Source organism: Salmo trutta, chromosome 20 (genome assembly GCF_901001165.1).
Source record: "Salmo trutta chromosome 20, fSalTru1.1, whole genome shotgun sequence".
Classification (NCBI taxonomy): Eukaryota; Metazoa; Chordata; class Actinopteri; order Salmoniformes; family Salmonidae; genus Salmo; species Salmo trutta.
Window position 1 is genome coordinate 29,688,170 of NC_042976.1, and position 23,018 is coordinate 29,711,187.

The window sequence follows — 23,018 nt, forward strand, 5'->3', positions numbered from 1 at the left end:
TCCTTGCACCACACGGTCTGGCCTCTGACCACCTCCCTATAGGGTGTCTTGTCAGTGATCAGGCCTACCACCGTTGTCATCGGCAAACTTGATGATGGTTTTGGAGTTGTGCCTGGCTGTGCAGTCATGAGTGAACAGGGAGTACAGGAGGGGACTGAACACTCACCCCTGAGGGGCCCCTGTGTTGAGAATGAATGTGGCGGATGTGTTGTTACCTACCCTTCCACCTGGGTGCGGCCCATCACCCCCAGGAAGTCCAGGATCCAGTTGCAGAAGGTGTTTAATTCCAGGGTCCTTAGCTTATTGATGACCTTTTAGGGCACTATCGTGTTGAACACAGCTGTAGTCAATGAATAGCATTCTCACATAGGTGCTCCTTTTGTCCAGGTGGGAAAGGGCAGTGTGGAGTGCAATAGAGATTGCATCATCTGTGGATCTGTTGGGGCGGTAAACAAATTGTAGTGGGTCTAGGGTTTCTGGGTGTTGATGTGAGCCATGACCAGCCTTTCAAAGCACTTCATGGCTACAGACATGAGTGCTACGGGTCGGTAGTCATTTAGGCAGGTTACCTTAGTGTTCTTGGGCACAGGCACTATGGTGGTCTGCTTAAAACATGTTGGTATTACAGACTCGGACAGGGAGAGGTTGAAAATGTCAGTGAAAACACTTGCCAGTATCCGTCTGGCCCTGCGGCCTTGTGAATGTTGACCTGTTTAAAGGTCTTACATCAGCTGTGGAGAACGTGATCACACAGTCTTCCGGAACAGCTGGTGCTCTCATGTGTGTTTCAGTGTTTGCCTCGAAGGGAGCATAGAAGTGGTTTACCTCGCCTGGTAGGCTTGTGTCACTGGGCAGCTCTCGGCTGTGCTTCCCTTTTTGTAGTCTAATGGTTTGCAAGCCCTGCCACATCCGATGAGATTCAGAGCCGGTGTAGTACGATTTGATCTTAGTCCTCTGGTTGGGGTATGTACATACGGTCACTGTGGGGACGATGTCATCGATGCACTTACTGATGAAGCCAATGACGGATGTGGTGTACTCCTCAGTGCCATCGGAGGAATCCCGAAACATTTTCCAGTCTGTGCTAGCAAAACAGTCCTGTAGTTTAGTATCTGCGTCATCTGACAACTTATTTTATTGCTCTAGTCACTGCTGTTTCCTGCTTTAATTTTTGCTTAGAATCAGGAGGATGGAATTATGGTCAGATTTGCCAAATGGAGGGTGAGGGAGAGCTCTGTATGTGTCTCAGTGTGTGGTCGAGTTAAAAAAATAAAAAATATTCTCTGGTTGCACATTTAACATGCTGATAGAAATTTGGTAAAACGGATTTAAGTTTCCCTGCATTAAAGTCCCCAGCTACTAGGATCACCGCCTCTGGGTGAGCATTTTTTTGTTTGCTTATAGCGAATACAGCTCATTCAATGCTGTCTTAGTGCCAGCCTCTGACTGTGGTGGTATGTAAACAGCTACAAAAATATAGATAGAGATACTCTTCCTCAGGCGAGCAATAGCTCGAGACTTCCTTAGATATGGTGCACTAGCTGTTATTTACAAAAATACAGTCAGCCGCCCCTTGTCTTACCAGACGCCGCTGTTCTATCCTGCCGGTGCAGCGTATAACCAGCCAGCTGTATGTTGATAGTGTCGTCGTTCAGCCACGTCTCCGTGAAGTATAAGATATTCTAGTTTTGAATGTCCCGTTGGTAGTTTAATCTTCTGCGTAGGTCATCTATTTTATTCTCAAAAGATTGCATGTTTGCTAGCAGAATGGAAGGAAGTGGAGGTTTATTCGATCGCCTATGAATTCAGAAGGCAGCCCGTCCTTTGTCCCCTTTTTCTCCACCTCTTCATGCAAATCACGGGATCTGGGCCTGTTCCCGAGAAAGCAGTATATCGTTCACGTCAGGGTCGTCAGGCTCTTTAAAGGGAAAAAATGATTCTGCCAGTCTGTGGTGAGTAATCGCAGTCCTGATGTCCAGGAAGTTATTTTCAGTCATATGAGGCGGTAGCGGCAACCTTATGTAAAAAATACAAACAACGCAAATAAACGAACAATAAAAACTATCTGTTGGGGACACGTAAAACGTCAGCCGCCTTCTCCGGCGCTGTTGTGTGTGCGCATGTGTATGGGGTATGATACCGCAACATTTTATAGGACCCCCAGCTGTCTGATAAGAGGGCTACAAAAACACAACCCCCTGGTTAGTGTGAGATCGAGCTCACACGTAAACAACGCTTCAGCCTAAACTGGACGGACTGAGGTTGGGCGTATGTAAATCTCCAGGAATAGTATTATTTGTTGCCAGGAGGTAAATGCTGAGTTTAGGTGATTCCAGGTCATGGATTAGCAACCGTAGTTTGTAGGTGTTAGTAAGAGCAGGAATTTTACTGCAGTAGAAACCCTTTGGTGGGTGTTTTTTCAGGACTTCTAAGTCCAAACTTTATTTATTTTTGGGATTGAAAACGCTTTCAGTGTAAAGTTAAACCACTAAAATAAGATATACATAAATGATATTTTCCCATACTTTATTTTGTATAATATATTCTTTGAGAACTAACAATCACCCAAATAAAAGCTAGACTGTCAGGGGAATTGAAAATTCCCAAAACAAATAATTTAACAGTATTGATTTTGTTATTAAATTTGGGCAATAGAACACAGCATTAGCCATGGCAAAATGCATAGAATTGCAGGAAATTCTTTAAAACTATCTCGGCTCAATGGAGAAATTTGGAGAATTGCAGGAAATTGGCTTAAAAATGCCACGCCCACCACCGAAACCCCTTTTTTATCCAGAAAAAAACCCTGGTAAGAGGAAAACAAACATTTTGATTGGATGAATCTTCCTTCCTGATTAGAAGGAAGATTAGACTGATTATTCCACATACATTGAGTTGTACATGCGTGCCAACTGTCCCAATCAGTTCCATTCAATGGTAGGTCCCTCTTCCTTATGCCTGTATACTTCCTCAAGATTCTTAGGAATGATGACATCAGTCTAATCTCTCTTGGTACCATCCCACGTTGTTGTTGACATGAGGCTGTCTAGACTCTGAACAAGGTCTTACTGTCTCCCAGATTAAGTCTATTAACTGTCTCTGTCTCGGACAGCTCTGTGACTCCCCTCACACCCTGTAATCCCACTGCACCGCTGACTCCCCCCTCCCAGTTTAGACCAGTGTGGGTGAGGAAATCCCCTGCTGATGGTCCCAGCTCTAAAATGGTTGTGAATAGAACTGGATAAGGACTACACCGTTCCAAACCTCTACCTTCTCTATGAATGATAAAGAACAACAAGCATCAAACAGCCAGCAAGAGTTAACATTCAACACTGGTGATATCGCTGATTCCATGCGGTGATGATCTTTGTTACTCATTTTATAGCTTAAGTCAATATAGCTACAGTAGATTTGTGATCGTTTCGGGGGGAACCTGCCTGAGCCACCACAGATGGGTAGCACTTACCTGAATGATCCGTGGCAGTCATTTTGTTCCGAAACACTGTCCACATGGCAGCTATCAGTGCAGGATGCTTTGTGCCTCATTGGCTGCTCAGTTGTCCTGCCGATGATATCAGGTTACAGGGTAAAGAGCTCAGGGCATTACAGAGTGAGTGGGGCTACGCAGGCCATTGTACAATGGTCCTGCCAATTATTTCAACCAAAAGCCTGGGACAGTGATGGAGACTTTGGCTACTTATCTGACCTGATTAGATAGGGAGCAATATAGAATCGTTACACTTTGCCCTCTGATTGGCTAGGTGGAATTCCGGCCATGTTGGCAATGGAGGTTTCAAGACAATTACGTTGGAACTAATGAGCTTAGCTTTGGCGAACAAATCCTCCCAAAACCAAGGGTTTCTCTATACTTTAGACGCAGTTGATGGCCTATAGATAGGCTAGTGTTTGTACTACAACAAAGACCGATTGCGTGCAACAGTAAGTGCTACGGTAAGTTCACTAGCTCAGGATCACTGTCTGTCCACCCGCTGAACTCTTTATTCCCATTTTTAAGATGAATTAAAAACATCATTATCCTACAGTACATTGTCTACTACTGTGTAACCTTTAACTGTAACCCGGAGTCTAATGGAGGGACTGATTCCTCATGAATATACAGTAGGTCACCACCTTATTTGGAATTTCAGGTCCTTTTCTGAATTGACCAAATTAAATCATTGGACCCAAAAACTGGTTATGAAAAATAATTGTGAGAACATATAAAACTGCCATTTTGGTGACTCGTAAGAGTCAGGGTAACAACAGGATCGATATCCACAAGGGAGAGTGAAGGGTGAGAGTGTAGGGTGAAAGCTCCCAGCTTTGCGCACACAGAGGATTTTGTCTGCTGCCTCTCCTAGCTCCTAGACCACTTGTTCCATAATCACTCCCATGTCTGACTGTGTGTGTGTCTGTGACTTGCACATGCATGCATGTGGCTATGTAGCCTACATGATGTGATGTACGCTGAGTGGACAAAACATTAAGAACACCTTCCTAATATTGAGTTGCACCCCACCTTTTGCCCACGAAACAGCCTCAATATTTCAGGGCATGGACTCTACAAGGTGTCAAAAGCGTTCCACAGGGATGCTGGCCCATGTTGACTCCAATGCTTCCTGCAGTTGTGTCAAATTGGCTGGATATCCTTTTGGGTGGTGGACCATTCTTGACACACAATTGTCTTGAGGCTTAAAAATCCTTCTTTAACCTGTTCCCTCCCCTTCATCTACACTGATTTGAAGTGGATTTAACAAGTGACATTAATAAGGGATCAGAGCTTTCACCTGGTCACTGGACCATGCTGTGCCCATGTCATGGAAAGAGCAGGTGTTTTTAATGTTTTGTATGTGTAGCCTGTACAATATGATGACCAGTAGGCCTACCCAGGTTGTGTATTATTAATTTATGGGGTATCGGAGGTATCACCTCACCTTAGCTGAGGTGAGGCTCCTTAAATTTAGACTCCGGCCGCACAGTACCTAATTCCCTGATAATGATTTATTTTAAACCCTCTAAATCCTTCTCATCCAGAAGATGTTTTATAAATGGAGGATTTCATTGGGCCGTGAACAAACATGACTCGACCAGCCTCTGACACAACTACAAATGATCGAGGAGTTTGCTAAAACACAACCAGTTCTGGCTATGTCATTATGGTTAAACTCAGTGTTTCCTAGTCCATGTGTAATGGCCCTATAGGCTATGAACCATGATGGATTAAAACAGCACTGACCTGCTCAAATCAGAAACCTGAACATTACCCTCAGGTGAAGATTTAGAGCGATAGCTATCTGTTAGTTCTACTAAGACTGAAAATACAGGCCTCAGCCACTTCCAGCCTTGAGTGGAGTTTCAATTTGACCAGGACTGTCTGGTACCTTGCACTTACAGCCGTCTCTCTCTGCGGGTGGCCTCTCTTCCCTCCCCCCTTTCCCATCTCTCTCTCGTCCACATTTCCCTCGCACCAATCCCAGTATTACACCAGTAACGTCTTAACAAGCTGCTCTAAAGGGCTTAGCCAACAAGATTAGAGAGCAAAAAAAATCTCTCTCTCAATGGGCCATCTGCCTACCTGTGGCCGTGAGCTGTTCTTCAGCACCACGCAACACATCTTCCTCAGAAAGGAGGAACGGAGGCCATCACTTTATTTTTCTTAGCCACCGTGCTTCTACACCTGCATTGCTTGCTGTTTGGGGTTTTAGGCTGGGTTTCTGTACAGCACTTTGAGATATCAGCTGATGTAAGAAGGGCTTTATAAATACATTTGATTTGACTTTATCTAATCACTTCATAATTATTGGTGAGGAACTGATGCGTTTGCTGGATTTTGAACTATGCAAACTCGTAAGGACGGACTAATACCATTTTTCAACCCCTCTGAGTTAAAACTACTACGGATTTAGGATGTCGGACTCTTTATTGAAATGTATTTTGTGTACACTTCCGTTCATTTTAGCATTTGCACTTTTGGGAATAAGAACAGGTATGTATTTATGTAGGTAGGTAGGACTTCTAAATAATCAATTTACACATCTGCAATTTCAGATGGAGTTGTTGTCCAATGTTATGTGTTTAATGTTTTATCACAGATGCTGCATCTGGAGAAGGACCTATTCTTCCTGATGGACAGGATCTTTATTTCAAAACAGTTGGCATTTCACGCATTCTGTCAGTTCCTCAAAGCATAGTTCATTCACCTGTCCTCAAGGTTTCACACAAGGACCATGGAGCTATCCACCGGGGGAAGCGCAACGTCCTTTTACCCAGCGGGGTCAAACTCTGCAGGCAGGAGAGTGTGCAACAAGCCATCGCAAATCACCTCAGCTACTTTCACCTTCGAGGTGAGTTATTTAGATTGCTGGATTATGGCATAATGTTCACTACATTACAACCACCACTCACTGACCTGTATGGATCTGTTTACCCTTCCCAAATTGTAACCTCAACCGTTGGGGGGAGAAAGACAACGAACTTAAGATCAGTGTCAAGACTTAACTTCACACTTTATCCGATAGGCTCTATACTGTGTAGTGCTGTGCAGTGTGCTTATTCATTAGATGTATGGTTGTGTGTCTCTTGCCTCTAGTCAGGGATTTAAAAGTGGGCAGTTGCAACAGAAGTCAGCGAGGTGAGAGGCCTACACATACTGTAAACATCTATGGGCCTACATGAGTTCACGGTCCTCCCAGTCCCTCAGTTCCAAGTCTTTGGTCTTATAATGGCGTTTTATAACAATCATTATTTACCCCTCCCTCCGCTCCTCTTATCAAAGACCTTCACCTGATGGAGTAGTGCTGCGGATATCATGACATCTGTTGGAGGATTGGTGCTTGCCCACAGACCTATGGCCAGTTGTGTATTTACCTCCAGATTGGCTTGGGCTACTGACTGTAGGTATTAGCTGACCCCAGATCTACACATGTGGCACTTTCTGGAAACCCTTCCCCAGACCGTAGAGTAGGTCTGTATCCTTTACTCACCCAGCCCTAGAAACGTGAGGTGTGTGTCAACTGCATTGAGATATTTGGGTCTCAACCTATATGCCCTCTCCAGCATCAGATATTCGGCAACATCAGCTCTACTTTAGATTCATTTTATGGCGATCAGTAAGTCACACTGTAAGTCAAGATAAGCCCATTTAGAGCCCCTGTACAGCACTTGGAGAGACGGGGAGGGGAAGAGAGTGACTCCTGAGCAGGACGTTGGGCGAGAGCAGACCGGTTAAAAGTCAAACGCTCAGAACATGTGTCCAGCCACTCAGGAGAGTGATATAGAGGCTTAGGGTTCTGAGAGGGAGGAGCTTTGAAGAATCTGTGGGCCTGTTAGTGGGAGCAGAACAGTGAGGGTCGAGTAGGTAGCTACAGGTCATGGTGTTGGTGACCAGTTTTTTTTCTTCTTCATTTATTTCACCTTTATTTAACCAGGCCAGTTGAGCACAAGTTCTCATTGTACTCACCTGTAAGCTGACTTACAGTATGGAAAGGGGTTACATCACTGGTTTGGCAGTGGCATGACATTGGAGAGTGATACTGAGGTCAGGCTAAACATGGAATCAGTTGACTCTGACCTGGCAGGGGGTATGTACTGTACAACACTTAAATCCACACTGTGATCCACACATGAGCTAAGATGCTAGCTAAGATTTACCTCAGGGGGTCACAGCTATAGAATTGGAGGGCCACAGCCTAGGGTGGTTTTCCTACCTGCTCCTTGTCATCCTTAGAGAACATTTTCTACTAAGTGAATGGGTTCTTTCACCAATCAGTGACATTAGTGTGTGTGTGTGTTTTAGTGTGTCAGGAGATGGTGTGGGAAGCCTTCAAGATTTTCTGGGACCGCCTCCCGAACCAGGAAGAGTACCAGACCTGGATGAGTCGGTGCCTGAACGGCACGACCACTGCTCTGGAGATGGGCAACAACTTCAGCCAATCAGAGGAGCACCTGGCCCTGGTTGAGAGTGTGAGCGGGCTGTTTTTGAAGGGGGGGGGGGGTGCATAGGGGATATGAGTCTTTTCAGTCTCCATGAAAGTACCATCATAATGTATATCTACAACCTGTACATCATCATTCATCCAAAAAGTCATAGTTTCCAGCTGTTTTTTGTGTTTTTGTATGTTTTTTTGTGTATATAACAATTATATTCCTGCTTCAGTTATTACTGTACTTGCTCCTGTAACATTTCTGTCTTCCGTCTATCCAATTTCAGAGAATGTCAGTGACAGGGTTAAAAAGGCAAGGCATCAAATCATATTCACTTTATTTGCCATTGTAACCACTCTTTGAGCGTATTCACTGTGCATTACCCTTGTATTACATGTCTCATTCATTTCCCCATTGCTGTTCTCTCTACTTCTGTTCTATCAACTGTAGTGATGCCACCAACTCATGGTTACATATGTGCAGGTAAGGTTCTGAAGGTTCTTCAACCTTACCTGGCCATATTACTCCTCATCCTCTGCACCCTCTGCTGTGCCCATAGAGATAGATACAGTGTATATATCTCTATGGCTGCTGTGCCCATATCCACTCCATGTAGAACCCCAAACATTGTCATGTGCTTCTTAAATTACTCTTAAAAAACCCTTTTTATAATTTGAGTTGTGAGTGAAACTGTTGTGAGTGTGATTGTTGTTCCACAGCACCCAGACTCCAGACACAGAACAGGAGGCTCAAGGTCAGTGACACACACATCTTTCATCCCTCCTTTATCTCCCTCTCTCTGTCTCGCTCTCTCTGTCTCGCTCGACCCCATCTCCCTCTCTCTGTCTCGCTCGACCCCATCTCCCTCTCTCTGTCTTGCTCGACCCCATCTCCCTCTCTCTGTCTTGCTCGACCCCATCTCCCTCTCTCTGTCTTGCTCGACCCCATCTCCCTCTCTCTGTCTTGCTCGACCCCATCTCCCTCTCTCTGTCTCCCTCTCTCTGTCTCTCTGTCTCGCTCTCTCTGTCTCCCTCTCTCTGTCTCGCTCTCTCTGTCTCGCTCTCTCTGTCTCGCTCTCTCTGTCTCGCTCTCTCTGTCTCGCTCTCTCTGTCTCGCTCTCTCTGTCTCGCTCGACCTCCCTCTCTCTGTCTCCCTCTCTCTGTCTCGCTCTCTCTGTCTCGCTCTCTCTGTCTCGCTCTCTCTGTCTCGCTCTCTCTGTCTCGCTCTCTCTGTCTCGCTCTCTCTGTCTCCCTCTCTCTGTCTCGCTCGACCTCCCTCTCTCTGTCTCCCTCTCTCTGTCTCGCTCTCTCTGTCTCCCTCTCTCTGTCTCGCTCTCTCTGTCTCCCTCTCTCTGTCTCCCTCTCTCTGTCTCCCTCTCTCTGTCTCCCTCTCTCTGTCTCCCTCTCTCTGTCTCGCTCTCTCTGTCTCCCTCTCTCTGTCTCCCTCTCTCTGTCTCGCTCTCTCTGTCTCCCTCTCTCTGTCTCGCTCTCTCTGTCTCCCTCTCTCTGTCTCGCTCTCTCTGTCTCCCTCTCTCTGTCTCCCTCTCTGTCTCACTCTCTCTGTCTCCCTCTCTCTGTCTCGCTCGACCTCCCTCTCTCTGTCTCCCTCTCTCTGTCTCGCTCGACCTCCCTCTCTCTGTCTCCCTCTCTCTGTCTCGCTCTCTCTGTCTCGCTCTCTCTGTCTCGCTCTCTCTGTCTCCCTCTCTCTGTCTCCCTCTCTCTGTCTCGCTCTCTCTGTCTCCCTCTCTCTGTCTCGCTCTCTCTGTCTCCCTCTCTCTGTCTCCCTCTCTCTGTCTCCCTCTCTCTGTCTCGCTCTCTCTGTCTCGCTCTCTCTGTCTCCCTCTCTCTGTCTCCCTCTCTCTGTCTCACTCTCTCTGTCTCCCTCTCTCTGTCTCGCTCGACCTCCCTCTCTCTGTCTCGCTCTCTCTGTCTCGCTCTCTCTGTCTCCCTCTCTCTGTCTCGCTCGACCTCCCTCTCTCTGTCTCGCTCTCTCTGTCTCGCTCTCTCTGTCTCGCTCTCTCTGTCTCGCTCTCTCTGTCTCGCTCTCTCTGTCTCGCTCTCTCTGTCTCGCTCTCTCTGTCTCGCTCTCTCTGTCTCCCTCTCTCTGTCTCGCTCGACCTCCCTCTCTCTGTCTCGCTCTCTCTGTCTCGCTCTCTCTGTCTCGCTCTCTCTGTCTCGCTCTCTCTGTCTCCCTCTCTATCCCAGTAGAGTTGTTTAATCCACACTAGAAATCAGAGCAGAGTTAGCCAACTCTGGCTAACGATGTCTAGGTCCACAGCCGAGCAATGCTTCTGATGTCTCGCGGTGAACATACCATTACAATGATAGTTAAAGGATTTGGCTAAAGCACATATAGCACAGACCTGCGTCGAAGTTGACAATCAGATTTCTGTTGTCCTGAAGACCCACAGGTTGTGCAGGCTTTGGATCCAGCCCAGTAGTAATGTACCTGAGTCAGCTAATTAACTCATTCTAAAGAGCTGGATTAAGTTGATTCAGAGACAAGTGCTGTAAGAAGTGTTGCTTTGTAAAACACTGACTTTTACCCTCTCACTCCCTAACCACCCAGAGGTCATCATAGAGGAGGCTGCAGCGGCGGAGCCTTCCAAAGAACCCACAAATGACATAGAGATGGAGGTGTTGGAGCGGGTCCAGCTGGAGCAGGTGGTGGAGCTGAGTATCCTGCTGAAGGGAGAGAGGTACAGCGATGCTCTCAGAGACCCTGCCAGCCTCCACTACCAGACACTCAACCAGCAGTTCACTGACAAGGTACGACTCAGATGTTCTTTCTGCTTCTCTCACTCCTGTCAACCATTTTCACTCTCCATCCTCTTTCCTCTCCTGGCCTCTCCTCACCCATCACTTGGTTTGTAGGCTTGGCTCTGAGGCTGTAGTGATTTATTGTTAGATTTAACACACAGTCAGGGCACTATAAAGAACCCTCACAGTTGGGCAGGATTTCAAATTCCCTTTATTTGATTGTTTGTATTTGACACTAGGCATACTTTGTGTGAAAGGATGCTGAAATTGACAGTTTATGATGTGGCTTGAGGCCGCAAGAGGGACTGGAGTGAAAAAGGCAGGACACACACCCACGAACTCACAGATAACTTTCCTCCACCATTCAGGCTTTTTGACTGAGAACAACTGGGTCAGATGTTTTACTGCTGCTGGTAAAATAAGATGATTTTGACTCTCCCCTGCAAGCCGTTAATGTACTCATTATTACTCTGTCTTAAACTTGATCACTCTGTGTACGGGAAGGGGGAAGGAGATAGACAGGGAAAGAAGGAGAGAGATAGGAGAGGGGAGGAGGAGAGGGATGGACAAGTTTGGAAAGACCCAATGTGACAGCTGAAAAAGTAGGCTGTGTCTCCAAATGTGTCCAAATAATAGTGATTGCGAAAGCAGATATCTGGCGCATTGAAAGGGAAAGGCAGAAAAGGGTGTAATGGCAGGCTTGTTTGTACACTATTAAACTTGATTACATTTTATCACTGAGGAGGTATTCCGCAATGATGGGTCAATGAGTCAGCAGAACAATGGTTCTCTTCACAAAGCGTTTCACGTTAGCATCCAGCAACAAGGTTCAATCGGTGGTCTGTGTGAGTTGTAGTCACTAGATGGCCATGCTAGAGAGGACATCAACTGTCAAAATCCTCAGAATTCACTACCTAAGCTATTCCTTTTTTTATTTGGTTAGGTTTAGGGATAAGGATCGTGATTAAAGTTAGGGCACCGAGTGACATGGATGTTGACTGTTGAACTCCCGTTGACCTCTGTGTTTGCAGATAAAGGATGCTGTGGGGGGACTGCCAGGCTTTAAGAGTGTGGCAGTGCTGCAGTTCAGGTCAGTCTCTACTGTAGTGGTGTAGGAGACTGGTCCTGGTCACATCTTGATGTGCCTCAGTTTAACCAACTCCCTTAACGATCATTGTCATACTATACTGTACGTAAATGTATGGCATGACAGCATTCATCTTAAGAGTTGGCTAAAACACACAGATGTGACCAGGCTAGTGGTGTTAGACCATTGGTTTGATAAATTGACCTGACCTTCTCACCTGGTCTTTGTCAAACATCATTTCTTTAGATAAAGTGTGTTTTGTTTGTTTCATGCAGGCTTCAGAAGGATGCCCAAGGGTGAGTATAGACCCTTACCAACAGCCCTGGAGGTGTTCAGTCACTAGTAATCTGACCCTAGATTTGTGGTTAAGAATAACCTTGTCTACACACACACACACACAGAGAGAGAGAGAGAGAGAGAGAGAGAGAGGAGAGAGAGAGAGAGAGGAGAGAGAGAGAGAGAGAGAGAGAGAGAGAGAGAGAGAGAGAGAGAGAGAGAGAGAGAGAGAGAGAGAGAGAGAGAAGAGAGAGAGAGGAGAGAGATGAGAGAGAGAGAGAGAGAGAGAGAGAGAGAGAGAGAGAGAGAGAGAGAGAGAGAGAGAGAGAGAGAGAGAGAGAGAGAGAGAGAGGTCGTCGTCGTCGCTGTCTGAGGGTCACGTGGGATCCATGCTGTGTTTACCTGTGAGCGTGCGTGGGAAAGTGTGAGGGTGTGTTGGGTGTTTTTTCCTTTGTTTGCTTGTCTTAATGGTGTTATCGCGGTCGCTCACCTGAAAAGCAGGATAAGGCCGGGGCCTGACAGGGAGACAAGCTGCTACCTAACCCTTAACCTAGGAGAGGAGCTTATCTCTGGGGCTTTATGCCCACAGCAATCAGCCTCATGGCCTGTCAATGTCAACCACTGGGGGGATGATGAATTTTTACACCAATAGTGTTAAATGTAACACTTTCAAATCACATTTTGCTGGTCACATACACATGTTTAGCAGATGTTATTGAGGGTGTAGCGAAGTGCTTATAGTTCTTTGCAAAAAGACGTTCTAGGCTAATGATGTAAGAAATAACAAAAAAGACATAAATACTGCAAAGTTTCTTAGGAGCTAGAGACAGAGCTGCCATGTCTATTGGCGCCATTTTGAACTTCTACATGAACATCTCAAATGGTGTTAGTTTAACAGCCTAAGAGTGTTGGATTCCTAACACCAGATGACGTTGCAAATTCAGACTCACCACACCTGCAGTGATACAGTAACACATTTTGGGGTATTTTTATTATTTGCATATTTACCTGTATAACCTTTGGTGGTAACAGAGGCGTGACTGTTTGGTCGTAACAGAGGCGTGACTGTTTGGTCGTAACAGAGGCGTGACTGTTTGGTCGTAACAGAGGCGTGACTGTTTGGTCGTAACAGAGGCGTGACTGTTTGGTCGTAACAGAGGCGTGACTGTTTGGTCGTAACAGAGGCGTGACTGTTTGGTCGTAACAGAGGCGTGACTGTTTGGTCGTTACAGAGGCGTGACTGTTTGGTCGTTACAGAGGCGTGACTGTTTGGTCGTTACAGAGGCGTGACTGTTGCATTCGATGACTTTCAGTCCTGGAGCCTACACCAATTGAAAACTCGCAACACTTTTTGCCTCAACACAGAGATTGTAACACAAATTTGCTGTGTAGGCACACTAACACACACAGGAATGCACAAATGCGCGCGCGTGCACACACACAAACAAACAATCCTCTGTTTATGCAATTAGATGGGAGTTCACTAAGAAAAGCCTTTCTCTCCTCTGAGTGATGATCCCAGGACACTAATGTTACAGACAGGAACAGAACAGTAGGACCATCTGCTCGCCTAGTATCTGCAGGTGCAGCAGAAGACTAGAAAGGAACATAGACTAGTTTCAAGTGTCATTAAACATTTGGATTGTGAAAGTTGTTGTATCAAGGAGTATTCCTTTTCCAAGTTTGAGCTAACAGCAGGAAAACCGGGATGCGGTGGTGCAGTGAGCTAATTACAGGCACGTGCCTCACCCTGGGCCATGCCAAGCCTGCTCAGAGATCTAGGTCACAGGGAAAAAGACAAGAGCAGAAAAGTGCTCCCTGAAGCCATATGAAGGTGATAGATTGCTTTTCCACATAGCCAGGTTCAACATCCAGAATCTCTTGTGCGTTTTTTGTTGTGTTTATGACCATATTGATCACTTTGGTGGTTGGTCTGGTTTGATGGAAGTCATGGAAGTTGTAGACAATGCTCCAGGCGGGTGTAAATCTGGTGTAAATCTGGTGTAAATCTATAAAACTATCATTTCAGAATAGACACATATGCTTTTAACAGGTTGGTTAGTAAATCAATGTACTGTGTTTGGAACTGTACTCCTCCAAGGGAAACTTCTCTCCTCTTAGAGACGCTGTTTCTAGCTAAGCATATTAGATACGGTAGATGAATAAACCTATCAATAAAACAATATATACATGCATAGTAAAATTGGATGATTTGTCAATAAGTGTATGGGTGGATAGATGTTGATGACGGATGGAAATATATTTGATAGATTGATATATTGATCAACTGACAGATTGACTGATGTATCTGTATTGCCATTGCAGGTTGGATGGTGTGGTGGTGGTCTATGCGGTGACAGTGGAGGTGGAAGGGGAGGGGGTGAGCAGTGACCAGCTGGACTACCTGACCCTGCAGTCCAACCTGGTGGAGAACTCCTACAGAGAGGTGAAGGAGAGGAACTACATCACTGACCAGCACAAGGACAACATCATCAGTGATACAACTCTGGTCCTGGACCCTGACTCACTGCAACTATATACAGGTAAGACATACAACACTACTGTACAATACACTGTCTGTACATTACCATACGATGCCAAACCACGTGACACAACACTCTGGAACTGTAGCCCAGGGCCGGCTCTAACGTAAGCGAGATTTGGTTGGCAAAACATTTGACGGTGGAGAGAAACATTTACGTTTTAAAGTTAATTTCCTTAAATTTTCCACATTTTGCCATGGGCCAGAGAGAAAGTGTTGTAGTTCTACAGAAAACTTTCTCAAATTTAATACATTTTTCTGTTCGCTGGAGAGAAAACGTTGCAATTTCATAACAAATTGCATGCAATTTTATTCATTAACCCATGGGGCATCAACACTTTTTTTTTTTGCAGTTTTACGTCAAACTTCCTGCAAATCTACCCATTTTTCCATGGGGTGGAGAGCAATTTGTGATATTTTAAAGCAATTCTACAATTGTTTTAATGATTTATGCCATGATAATATGACATCTGAGTGAGAATGAAAAATGTTTTATCTATGGGGGCTCCCTGGAGCTCAGGCCCTCTAGGCACGTGCCTTGTGTGCCCAGTCAGTATTTGGCCATGATTACTGAAAGTTTAGGTACTCTTGGTCATGTAGTATATGTGGACACTGGAACTAAGGGGCCTAGCCTGAACCATGAAAAACAGCCCCAGACCATTATTCCTCCTCCAACAAACTTTACAGTTGGCGCTATGCATTGGGGTAGGTAACGTTCTCCTGGCATCCGCCGAACCTAGATTTGTCAGTCGGACTACCAGATGGTGAAGCGTGATTCATCACTCCAGAGAACGCATTTTCAGTGCTCCAGAGTACAATGGCGGCAAGCTTTACACCACTCACGCTTGGTATTGTGCATGGTGATCTTAGACTTGTGTGCGGCCGCTCGGCCATGGAAACCCATTTCATAAAGCTCCCGGCGAACAGTTCTTGTGCCGACGTTGCTTCCAGAGGCAATTTAGAACTCGGTAGTGAGTTTTGCCATCGAGGACAAATTATTTTTATGCGCTTCAGCACTCGGCGGTCCCGTTCTGTGAGAGTGTGTGGCCTACCACTTCGCATCTGAGCCGTTGTTGCTCCTAGATGTTTCCACTTCACAATAACAGCACTTACAGTTGACCGGGGAAGCTCTAGCAGGGCAGAAATGTGACAACCTGACTTGTTGGAAAGGTGGCATCCTATGACGGTGCCATGTTGAAAGTCACTGAGCTCTTCAGTATGGGCCATTCTACTACCAATGTTTGTCTATGGAGATTGCATGGCTGTGTGCTCAAGTTTATACACCTGTCAGCAACGGATGTTCCTGAAATAGCCAAATCCACAAATTTGAAGGGGTGTCCACATGCTGTTGTGCATATATATTGTAGCTACTGTACACTAACTACAAATCAATAAATTGTTAGCTGACATGGCTAATTGAGTGACTGTCAGTGACTGACCTAACAAAAGAAAAACTGCTAATGCACAGACAAATTTCAAAATTGCACTTAGTGTATTCTACGATTCTTACTCTCAATAGTAAGTTGAGATCCCGACTGAGTTCCATATCGATATACAGTGCCTTTAGAAAGTATTCAGACCCCTTGACTTTTTCTACATTTTTTTTCCGTTACAGCCTTATTCTGAAATGGATAAACAAATTATCCTCAGCAATCTACACACAATACCCCATAATGACTTGGCGAAATCAGGTTTTTAGAAATTTTTGCAAATATATCAAAAATAAAAAATTTAAATACCTTTTTTACGTAAGTATTCAGACCCTTTGAGACTAGAAATTGAGCTCAGGTGCATCCTGTTTCCATTGATCATCCTTGAGATGTTTCTACAACTTGATTGGAGTCCACCTGTGGTAAATTCAATTGATTGGACATGATTTGGAAAAGTACACACAAGGTCCCACAGTTGACAGTGCATGTCAGAGCAAACGCCAAGCCATGAGGTCAAAGGAATTGTCCGTAGAGCTCCGAGACAGGATTGTGTCAAGGCACAGATCTGGGGAAGGGTACCAGTATATTGCTACAGCATTAAAGGTCCCCAAGAACACATTGGTCTCCATCATTGTTAAATGGAAGAAGTTTGGAACTGCCAAGACTCTTCCTAGAGCTGGCCGCCCGTCCAAACTGAGCAATCGGGGGAGAAGGGCCTTGGTCAGGGAGGTGACCAAGAACCTGATGGTCACTCTGACAGAGCTCCAGAGTTCCTCTGTGGAGATGGGAGAACCTTCCAGAAGGACAACTGTCTCTGCAGCACTCCACCAATCAGGCGTTTATGGTAGAGTGGCCAGACGGAAGCCACTCTACCATAAAAGGCACATGACAGCCCGCTTGGAGTTTGCCAAAAGGCACCTGAAGGACTCTCAGACCATGAGAAACAAGATTCTCTGGTCTGATGAAACCAAGATTGAACTCTTTGGCCTGAATCCCAAGCGTCACGTCTGGAGGAAACCTGGCATCATCCCTACGGTGAAGCATGGTGGTGGCAGCATCATGCTGTGGTTATGTTTTTCAGCGGCAGGGACTGGGAGACTAGCCACGACCAACCGCTGGGGATCCAGGCCCACCCAATCAGAATTAGTTTTTCCCCACAAAAGGGCTTTATTACCAACAGAAATTCTTCTCAGTTTCATCAGCTGTCTGGGAGGCTGGTCTCAGACAATCCTGCAGGTGAAGAAGCCGGATGTGGAGGTCCTGGGCTGGCGTGGTTACACGTGGCCTGCGGTTGTGAGGCCGGTTGGACCTACTGCCAAATTCCCTAAAACGACATTGGAGGCGGCTTATGGTAGAGCAATGAACATTAAATTCTCTGGCAACAGCTCTGGTGGACATTCCTGCAGTCAGCATTCCAATTGCACGTTTCCTCAACTTGAGACATCTCTGGCATCGTGTTGTGTGACAATGCAATATATAAGTGTGTGTGTGTGTGTGTGTGTGTGTGTGTGTGTGTATATATCATGTTTTGGGGGTCGGGGGCCCCCTTGCAGCCGAGGATCCTAAGCGACCGCTTATGTCTGGAACCAGCCCTGCTGTAGCCAGACTAACTATGACTTCCATGGGACGGACACACACACACACACACGTGCATGCTCCACACAAACACACACGTGCAAACACCGCTTCAGCGAGTGTGAAATTCAGCTTGTCAGTAAGTAGGTTAGCTCTAACTTCTGGCAGGGTTTCATCCAGCGAATGGAACAAGTTCTACAGTAATGATGACTATACCGTCTCCCTGGGCTATGTTGAATTCTCCCTGGTGGTGTCGTAAAAGAATCCGTGTCATTAGTTTCCTGTGTTTCCCTGAAGATGGATGCCGTCTGATGGACTGGGACATCTGATATGAGGGGTAACTACTGTCAGATGTCTGCCTGGCACGGTGTGTGGTAACTTACAGGCACTGCTTATTAACTCCAAGTTACAGCCTCCAGGCCTGATGGTAATGCAGTCTTGGCCCACAGTGGCAGGAATAGGGGCCAGATCTGTAGGGTTATTAGTAGTGTTCCTCTTAGGTAAACACACAGTCAGCACCACCACTGTCAGGACTGGGGAGAGTGGATTTTACAGAAGAGAGGGAGAGTGGATTTTACAGAAGAGAGGGAGAGTGGCTTTTACAGAAGAGAGGGAGAGTGGCTTTTACAGAAGAGAGGGAGAGTGGCTTTTACAGAAGAGAGGGAGAGTGGCTTTTACAGAAGAGAGGGAGAGTGGCTTTTACAGAAGAGAGGGAGAGTGGCTTTTACAGAAGAGAGGGAGAGTGGATTTTACAGAAGAGAGGGAGTGTAAAAATGTAATTCCTCCTATACATTGAGAGAGAAAGTTTGACTTATTATGCAGCTGAGTTTGTTGAGAGCCTTTTGTTGTTGTTTTTAATGATCCTGGAAATCTGAATATTAGGTGTGATTGAATAGGGCCTCCTGTGACTCTGTGACAGTATTGACTCTGTGTCCTCTTTGGTTCCACAGTGCCCAGTGTTACTGAGTCCTTTGAGCCCACCGCTGGAATACCCGAGGATTACACCAACAGCAGTGTGGTAAGTCAGAGGTCATCTCCATGACAACAGCCTTTGACCTCTCCTGTTGGTTCAGTGGTACTTTCTGGACAACTGTGAGATAGGCACCATGTTGAGCATGGTTCTTTTAAAAATATCAAACCAAATCTATATAGGTGTGCATTTCAGTGTGGTGTGTTAGAATGGTGTGTTAGACTGGTGTGTTAGAGTGGTGTGTTAGGTAGTGTCTTGCTAAGACTGCTGCTTGGTGGTATTATCCTGTCCAGTCTGATGCTGAGGAAATACAGGATGAGGGGAAGGCTTTGAGGATTAGCTTGGCTCTTGCTATAATAATCCACTACTCTTCTGGGGCTAGAGAGAGAGGGATAGGGTGAGCGATTCTCAATCCAACTGTGTTTGTGAGGGATAGGTCTAGAACATTTTTAAAGATTGAAGATGAACAGTTTGTGAATGCAGGACTCTATTATCATTGTTGAATTGTACACGTCTGTCTGATTCTGCCAGTAGTCTAGTAGCTTTAATGTGCTGTGTAGTGGTAATCCGAGCTGGGAGCTCCAGTCTTGGTCTTGGACAGTAACTGGGTCTGCTGGTCTACTTTGCGTGCTAAGGCCCTAAGTGATTAATTTGAGTAATTACATGGACTGGAAGAGGTTGGCAAACTACCAGTCAGTTACTGGCATTTACAGCCAACTGCACACAGCCATAACAGAAGCAGTAGGCATCCAAGCTGCCTAGAACCTACCTTATCTTAGAGTGATTGATTTCTCTCCCTCAGACAGAAGCTGGATTTTTCAATTCAAGTTTTATCATAGTTAGTATTATGCCTTGGAGTAGGTGTCACACCATGTAGGTAGTTAAAACTTGATAACAATACACAGAGTGTGTGTGTGTCAGTAAATCATTTTTGTCAGTCATTAAGTCATGGAAACCTATAGTTCCCTAGCCTTGCTGTTTTCAAGACTACTGATTATAATACTATACAGTTCAGGGTTGGGGTCAATTCCATGTCCTGAATTGAAATGGAATGCAACCCCAACCTGATGGTGTAACAGTTGAGGGACTAATGGGTTTCTCCTCTGTTTCTGTTGTCCAGGAGGACATTTTGGCTGTTGAGATGACCCCAGACGCCCTCGAGGTAGAATCTGAGGATGTAGCGACAGGGGAGAATGATGTCATTGTTGTAGAGGAGAGCGTGACCCTCCCCGCTGAGCTTGAGGTGACCATCGATGGCACAAGCATCGAGGAGGAGGTTCTGCTGTTGGGGAACACTGTGTCTACAGAGAGCCCTGTGTTGGAGGACCTCCCTACAGACCCTACCTCCCCTGAGCAGCCAGAGGGTGCTACGCTCCCCGAGCCTCCTCTGGAGATAGAGGCCTCTGGTTCAGGTGTTAATGTACTGAAGGACTTGCCATTCCAGCCTGAGGATGAAGAAGCCATAGAAGAAGAGCCAGCTCCAGAAGAGGAACTGACCATGGAAGAAAAGGTAGTTCCAAAAGAGGTAATCATAGAGGAAGATATCCAAACAGAGGAAGCAGAAGCGGTGGTCTCTGAGGAAGATAAGGTAGAGGAGGAAACAGTAGAGGTCCCTGACACAGTAGAGGTTCTAGAAGAGGAAGCTAGACCCTCTGAAGACCTGGAGTACTCCATCATAGACACAGAGACCATTGAAGAGGAAGAGGCCCCTGCCTTCGTCCCTGTGGAAATGATGGAAGCTCCCGAGCCAGTGGGGGACCTCAATGTCCCAGAGAATCCCCCTGCCATCGTGACTCTGCCCCCAGATGAACCTGAAGAGGAGACTAACGTGGTGCTGGCTTATCCAGAAATACCTGACTATGGAGAGGAAGTTGAGAGCTTAGAGGAGGGACCAATCATCGAGGAGCCAGTAACTAAAGAGGATGCTGTGGAGGAAGAGGTGGTCGTTGATGTTCCGGACGTTTCTGAGATCTCGGAGGAGGACTTGGTAGAAGACGAGATCTTATTGGTCGATGAGGCTGCTCCGGAGGCCACCCACCCCACCCCTCTCTCTGCGGAGAAAGAGTCACCCTTCACCCGAGTCTCTGATGTCATAGTAGAGGAGGAGGTTACAGAGGCCACGGCCCTGGACACAGCCCCAGAACCCGAGGCAGAACAAGAGGACCAAGGGGTCACCCCAGCTCTCATACCCGCCGAGTACCACCCTGGTCCAGACATTTCTATCACTCTGGAGGTAATGACAGATGACTGAGAGATGATGTTTGTAGTGTATGTTAGTCAGGGCTCTGAGTGACTAGGAAAAACTCCCTTGTTATTGTACAGTTCAAGCAGGCAGAAATACAGTGGGCATGACGTGTTTTGCATCACGTTTTGCATCATATTTACATTTAAGTCATTTAGCAGACGCTCTTATCCAGAGCGACTTACAAATTGGTGCATTCACCATATGATGCAAAACAAGTCATAGTGGCTGTATTTCTGCCTGCTTGAACTGCGAGTAGCTCAGGCACACATGAAAACATGAAATGACCCTGGGAATCGTATTTGTGCATCTTTGAGCTATCGATTCCTGGGGTCATTTCATGTTTTCATGTGAATGACAGATTGTTGGTCTGTACATTAGGGGCCGTTCGTTCGCTTGCTATCGGCGCGGTGTGTTATAGGGACCACCCGCCAGTGTCGACTGACGACCGTCATTTTCGCCCATTTCTCCATGTAGAATCAGTTTGCAAATTACGACCGGCACTCTGTTTAAAGGTGCTAAGTACTCTCGGCCAGCAATCCTACTAGTCTGTCCATGCCTTTGTCTAATCAGCTGTAAGCACAGACATTTCCTTGTTTTATCATGAATGTTACGAAATGTTGTTTCACACTGACCAATTGCACCATGAATTGTGTCATGTCTATTTAACCAGCTGCAGACGATAGACCCTGTGACAGACTATGACCTGGTCCCCTTCGGAGGGACAAACCAAACAGAGGAAGGGAGCAGTGGGTACCCTTCTGGAGTGGTAAATGGTACGGACCACAGCATTGCCATGCCAATCAACCCTGGGCGGGCTCTGATGGTGTTCTTCAGTCTGAGGGTCACCAACATGATGTTCTCAGATGACCTCTTCAATAAGAGCTCTGCAGAATACAAGGCCCTAGAACAAAGGTTCCTCGAGCTGGTGAGCTATTCATTTTGATCATTTACTCACCCCATATTTACTTCATTTGAAGTGTTGTATGTAGACAGTGCTCGCTCTCTCTACCCATCTTTCTCCCTCTCCTCTCCTCTTTCTCTTTCTCTAGCTGGTCCCCTACCTCCAGTCCAACCTTACTAACTTCCAGAATCTGGAGATCCTGAACTTCCGGAATGGGAGTATCGTGGTCAACAGCCGGATGAAGTTCGGGAGGCCGCTGCCTCGCGGCGTCAACAATGCAGTCTACTTGATCCTGGAAGACTTCGCTAACACAGCCTACCAAACTATGAACCTGGCCATTGACAAGTACTCACTGGATGTAGAGTCCGGTAAGGTTGACAATTACCACATAATTCACCGGAGACACACGTTTCTGAATTATTCCCACTCTTTATTTTGTGTTTTTGGGGAGTTACAATGCCTTAACATTAGCATACCTACATGGATTGTAAGTTAAACGCATGGCACAACCGATCCATTTTAGCACGAAAGCCTTCTTCAGGGTGGTTTTGATCTAGACGGAAGACAAAGAGCCAGTCTCACCAGCCAGATCCTGGCAACCAGGATCACAACATCTGTATGATGTTGACGAGTAGCGGTGTGTGAACTAGAGAACAGATACTGCATGAAAAAATACCTTTTCCATCTTTCGTCAAATACCCCTGTTTTCATGCATGGAGAAACTATATCATGCTGTGATTCGGGACTAAACTTAAAGTAAATATGCAGAGCAATTAAAATAATTTATTTGAATTGGAACTAGTGAACGGCAATGAACTGGTGAACTTAAACAGAGTCTGCACTTATCCAATGTGCACTTATCAGGAGTCGACTGGAAATGCCCTAACACCTGTGTCCTGTGTGTTGTTGCCAGGTGACCAGGCGAACCCGTGTAAGTTCCAGGCGTGTAATGAGTTTGCCCAGTGTTCTGTGAACCGCTGGTCTAGCGAGGCGGAGTGTGTGTGTAATGCTGGCTACTTCAGCGTGGAAGGTCTGCCCTGTCAGAGCATCTGTGAACTGCAGACAGACTTCTGTATGAATGACGGGAAGTGTGACATCATACCTGGACAGGGGGCCATCTGCAGGTAGGTGTGTGTGTGTGTGTGTGTGTGTGTGTGTGTGTGTGTGTGTGTGTGTGTGTGTGTGTGTGTGTGTGTGTGTGTGTGAATTTCATTACAATTGATAGAATTTGAATGTCACTTACCCCACTCTTATTTGAAGGACCAATGCACAATTCCAATAATTGTCCGTACTGTAAAGCAGTCTCAGAA

At 46.1% G+C, this 23,018-nt stretch overlaps 1 protein-coding gene across 2 annotated transcripts in view; it reads left to right on the forward strand.

Annotated features, from left to right (window-relative positions):
• Nucleotides 1-1,822: 1,822 nt before the first annotated feature.
• LOC115156303 (interphotoreceptor matrix proteoglycan 2) overlaps nucleotides 1,823-23,018 on the forward strand; it is a 35,921-nt gene continuing 14,725 nt past the window's right edge. The window contains exons 1-15 of one of the 2 annotated variants that reach the window (XM_029703756.1): nucleotides 1,823-1,952; nucleotides 6,212-6,344; nucleotides 7,796-7,962; nucleotides 8,210-8,235; nucleotides 8,374-8,406; nucleotides 8,643-8,677; nucleotides 10,492-10,691; nucleotides 11,714-11,772; nucleotides 12,045-12,065; nucleotides 14,371-14,588; nucleotides 18,543-18,610; nucleotides 19,683-20,795; nucleotides 21,478-21,732; nucleotides 21,857-22,076; nucleotides 22,622-22,832. In XM_029703756.1, coding sequence (XP_029559616.1) covers nucleotides 7,807-7,962; nucleotides 8,210-8,235; nucleotides 8,374-8,406; nucleotides 8,643-8,677; nucleotides 10,492-10,691; nucleotides 11,714-11,772; nucleotides 12,045-12,065; nucleotides 14,371-14,588; nucleotides 18,543-18,610; nucleotides 19,683-20,795; nucleotides 21,478-21,732; nucleotides 21,857-22,076; nucleotides 22,622-22,832 — 2,615 coding nt within the window. In that variant the 5' untranslated portion in view covers nucleotides 1,823-1,952; nucleotides 6,212-6,344; nucleotides 7,796-7,806. Of the gene's footprint in view, nucleotides 1,953-4,777; nucleotides 5,987-6,092; nucleotides 6,345-7,795; nucleotides 7,963-8,209; nucleotides 8,236-8,373; nucleotides 8,407-8,642; nucleotides 8,678-10,491; nucleotides 10,692-11,713; nucleotides 11,773-12,044; nucleotides 12,066-14,370; nucleotides 14,589-18,542; nucleotides 18,611-19,682; nucleotides 20,796-21,477; nucleotides 21,733-21,856; nucleotides 22,077-22,621; nucleotides 22,833-23,018 lie in introns of those variants that run through there. The other variant, XM_029703755.1, reaches the window with a different exon arrangement.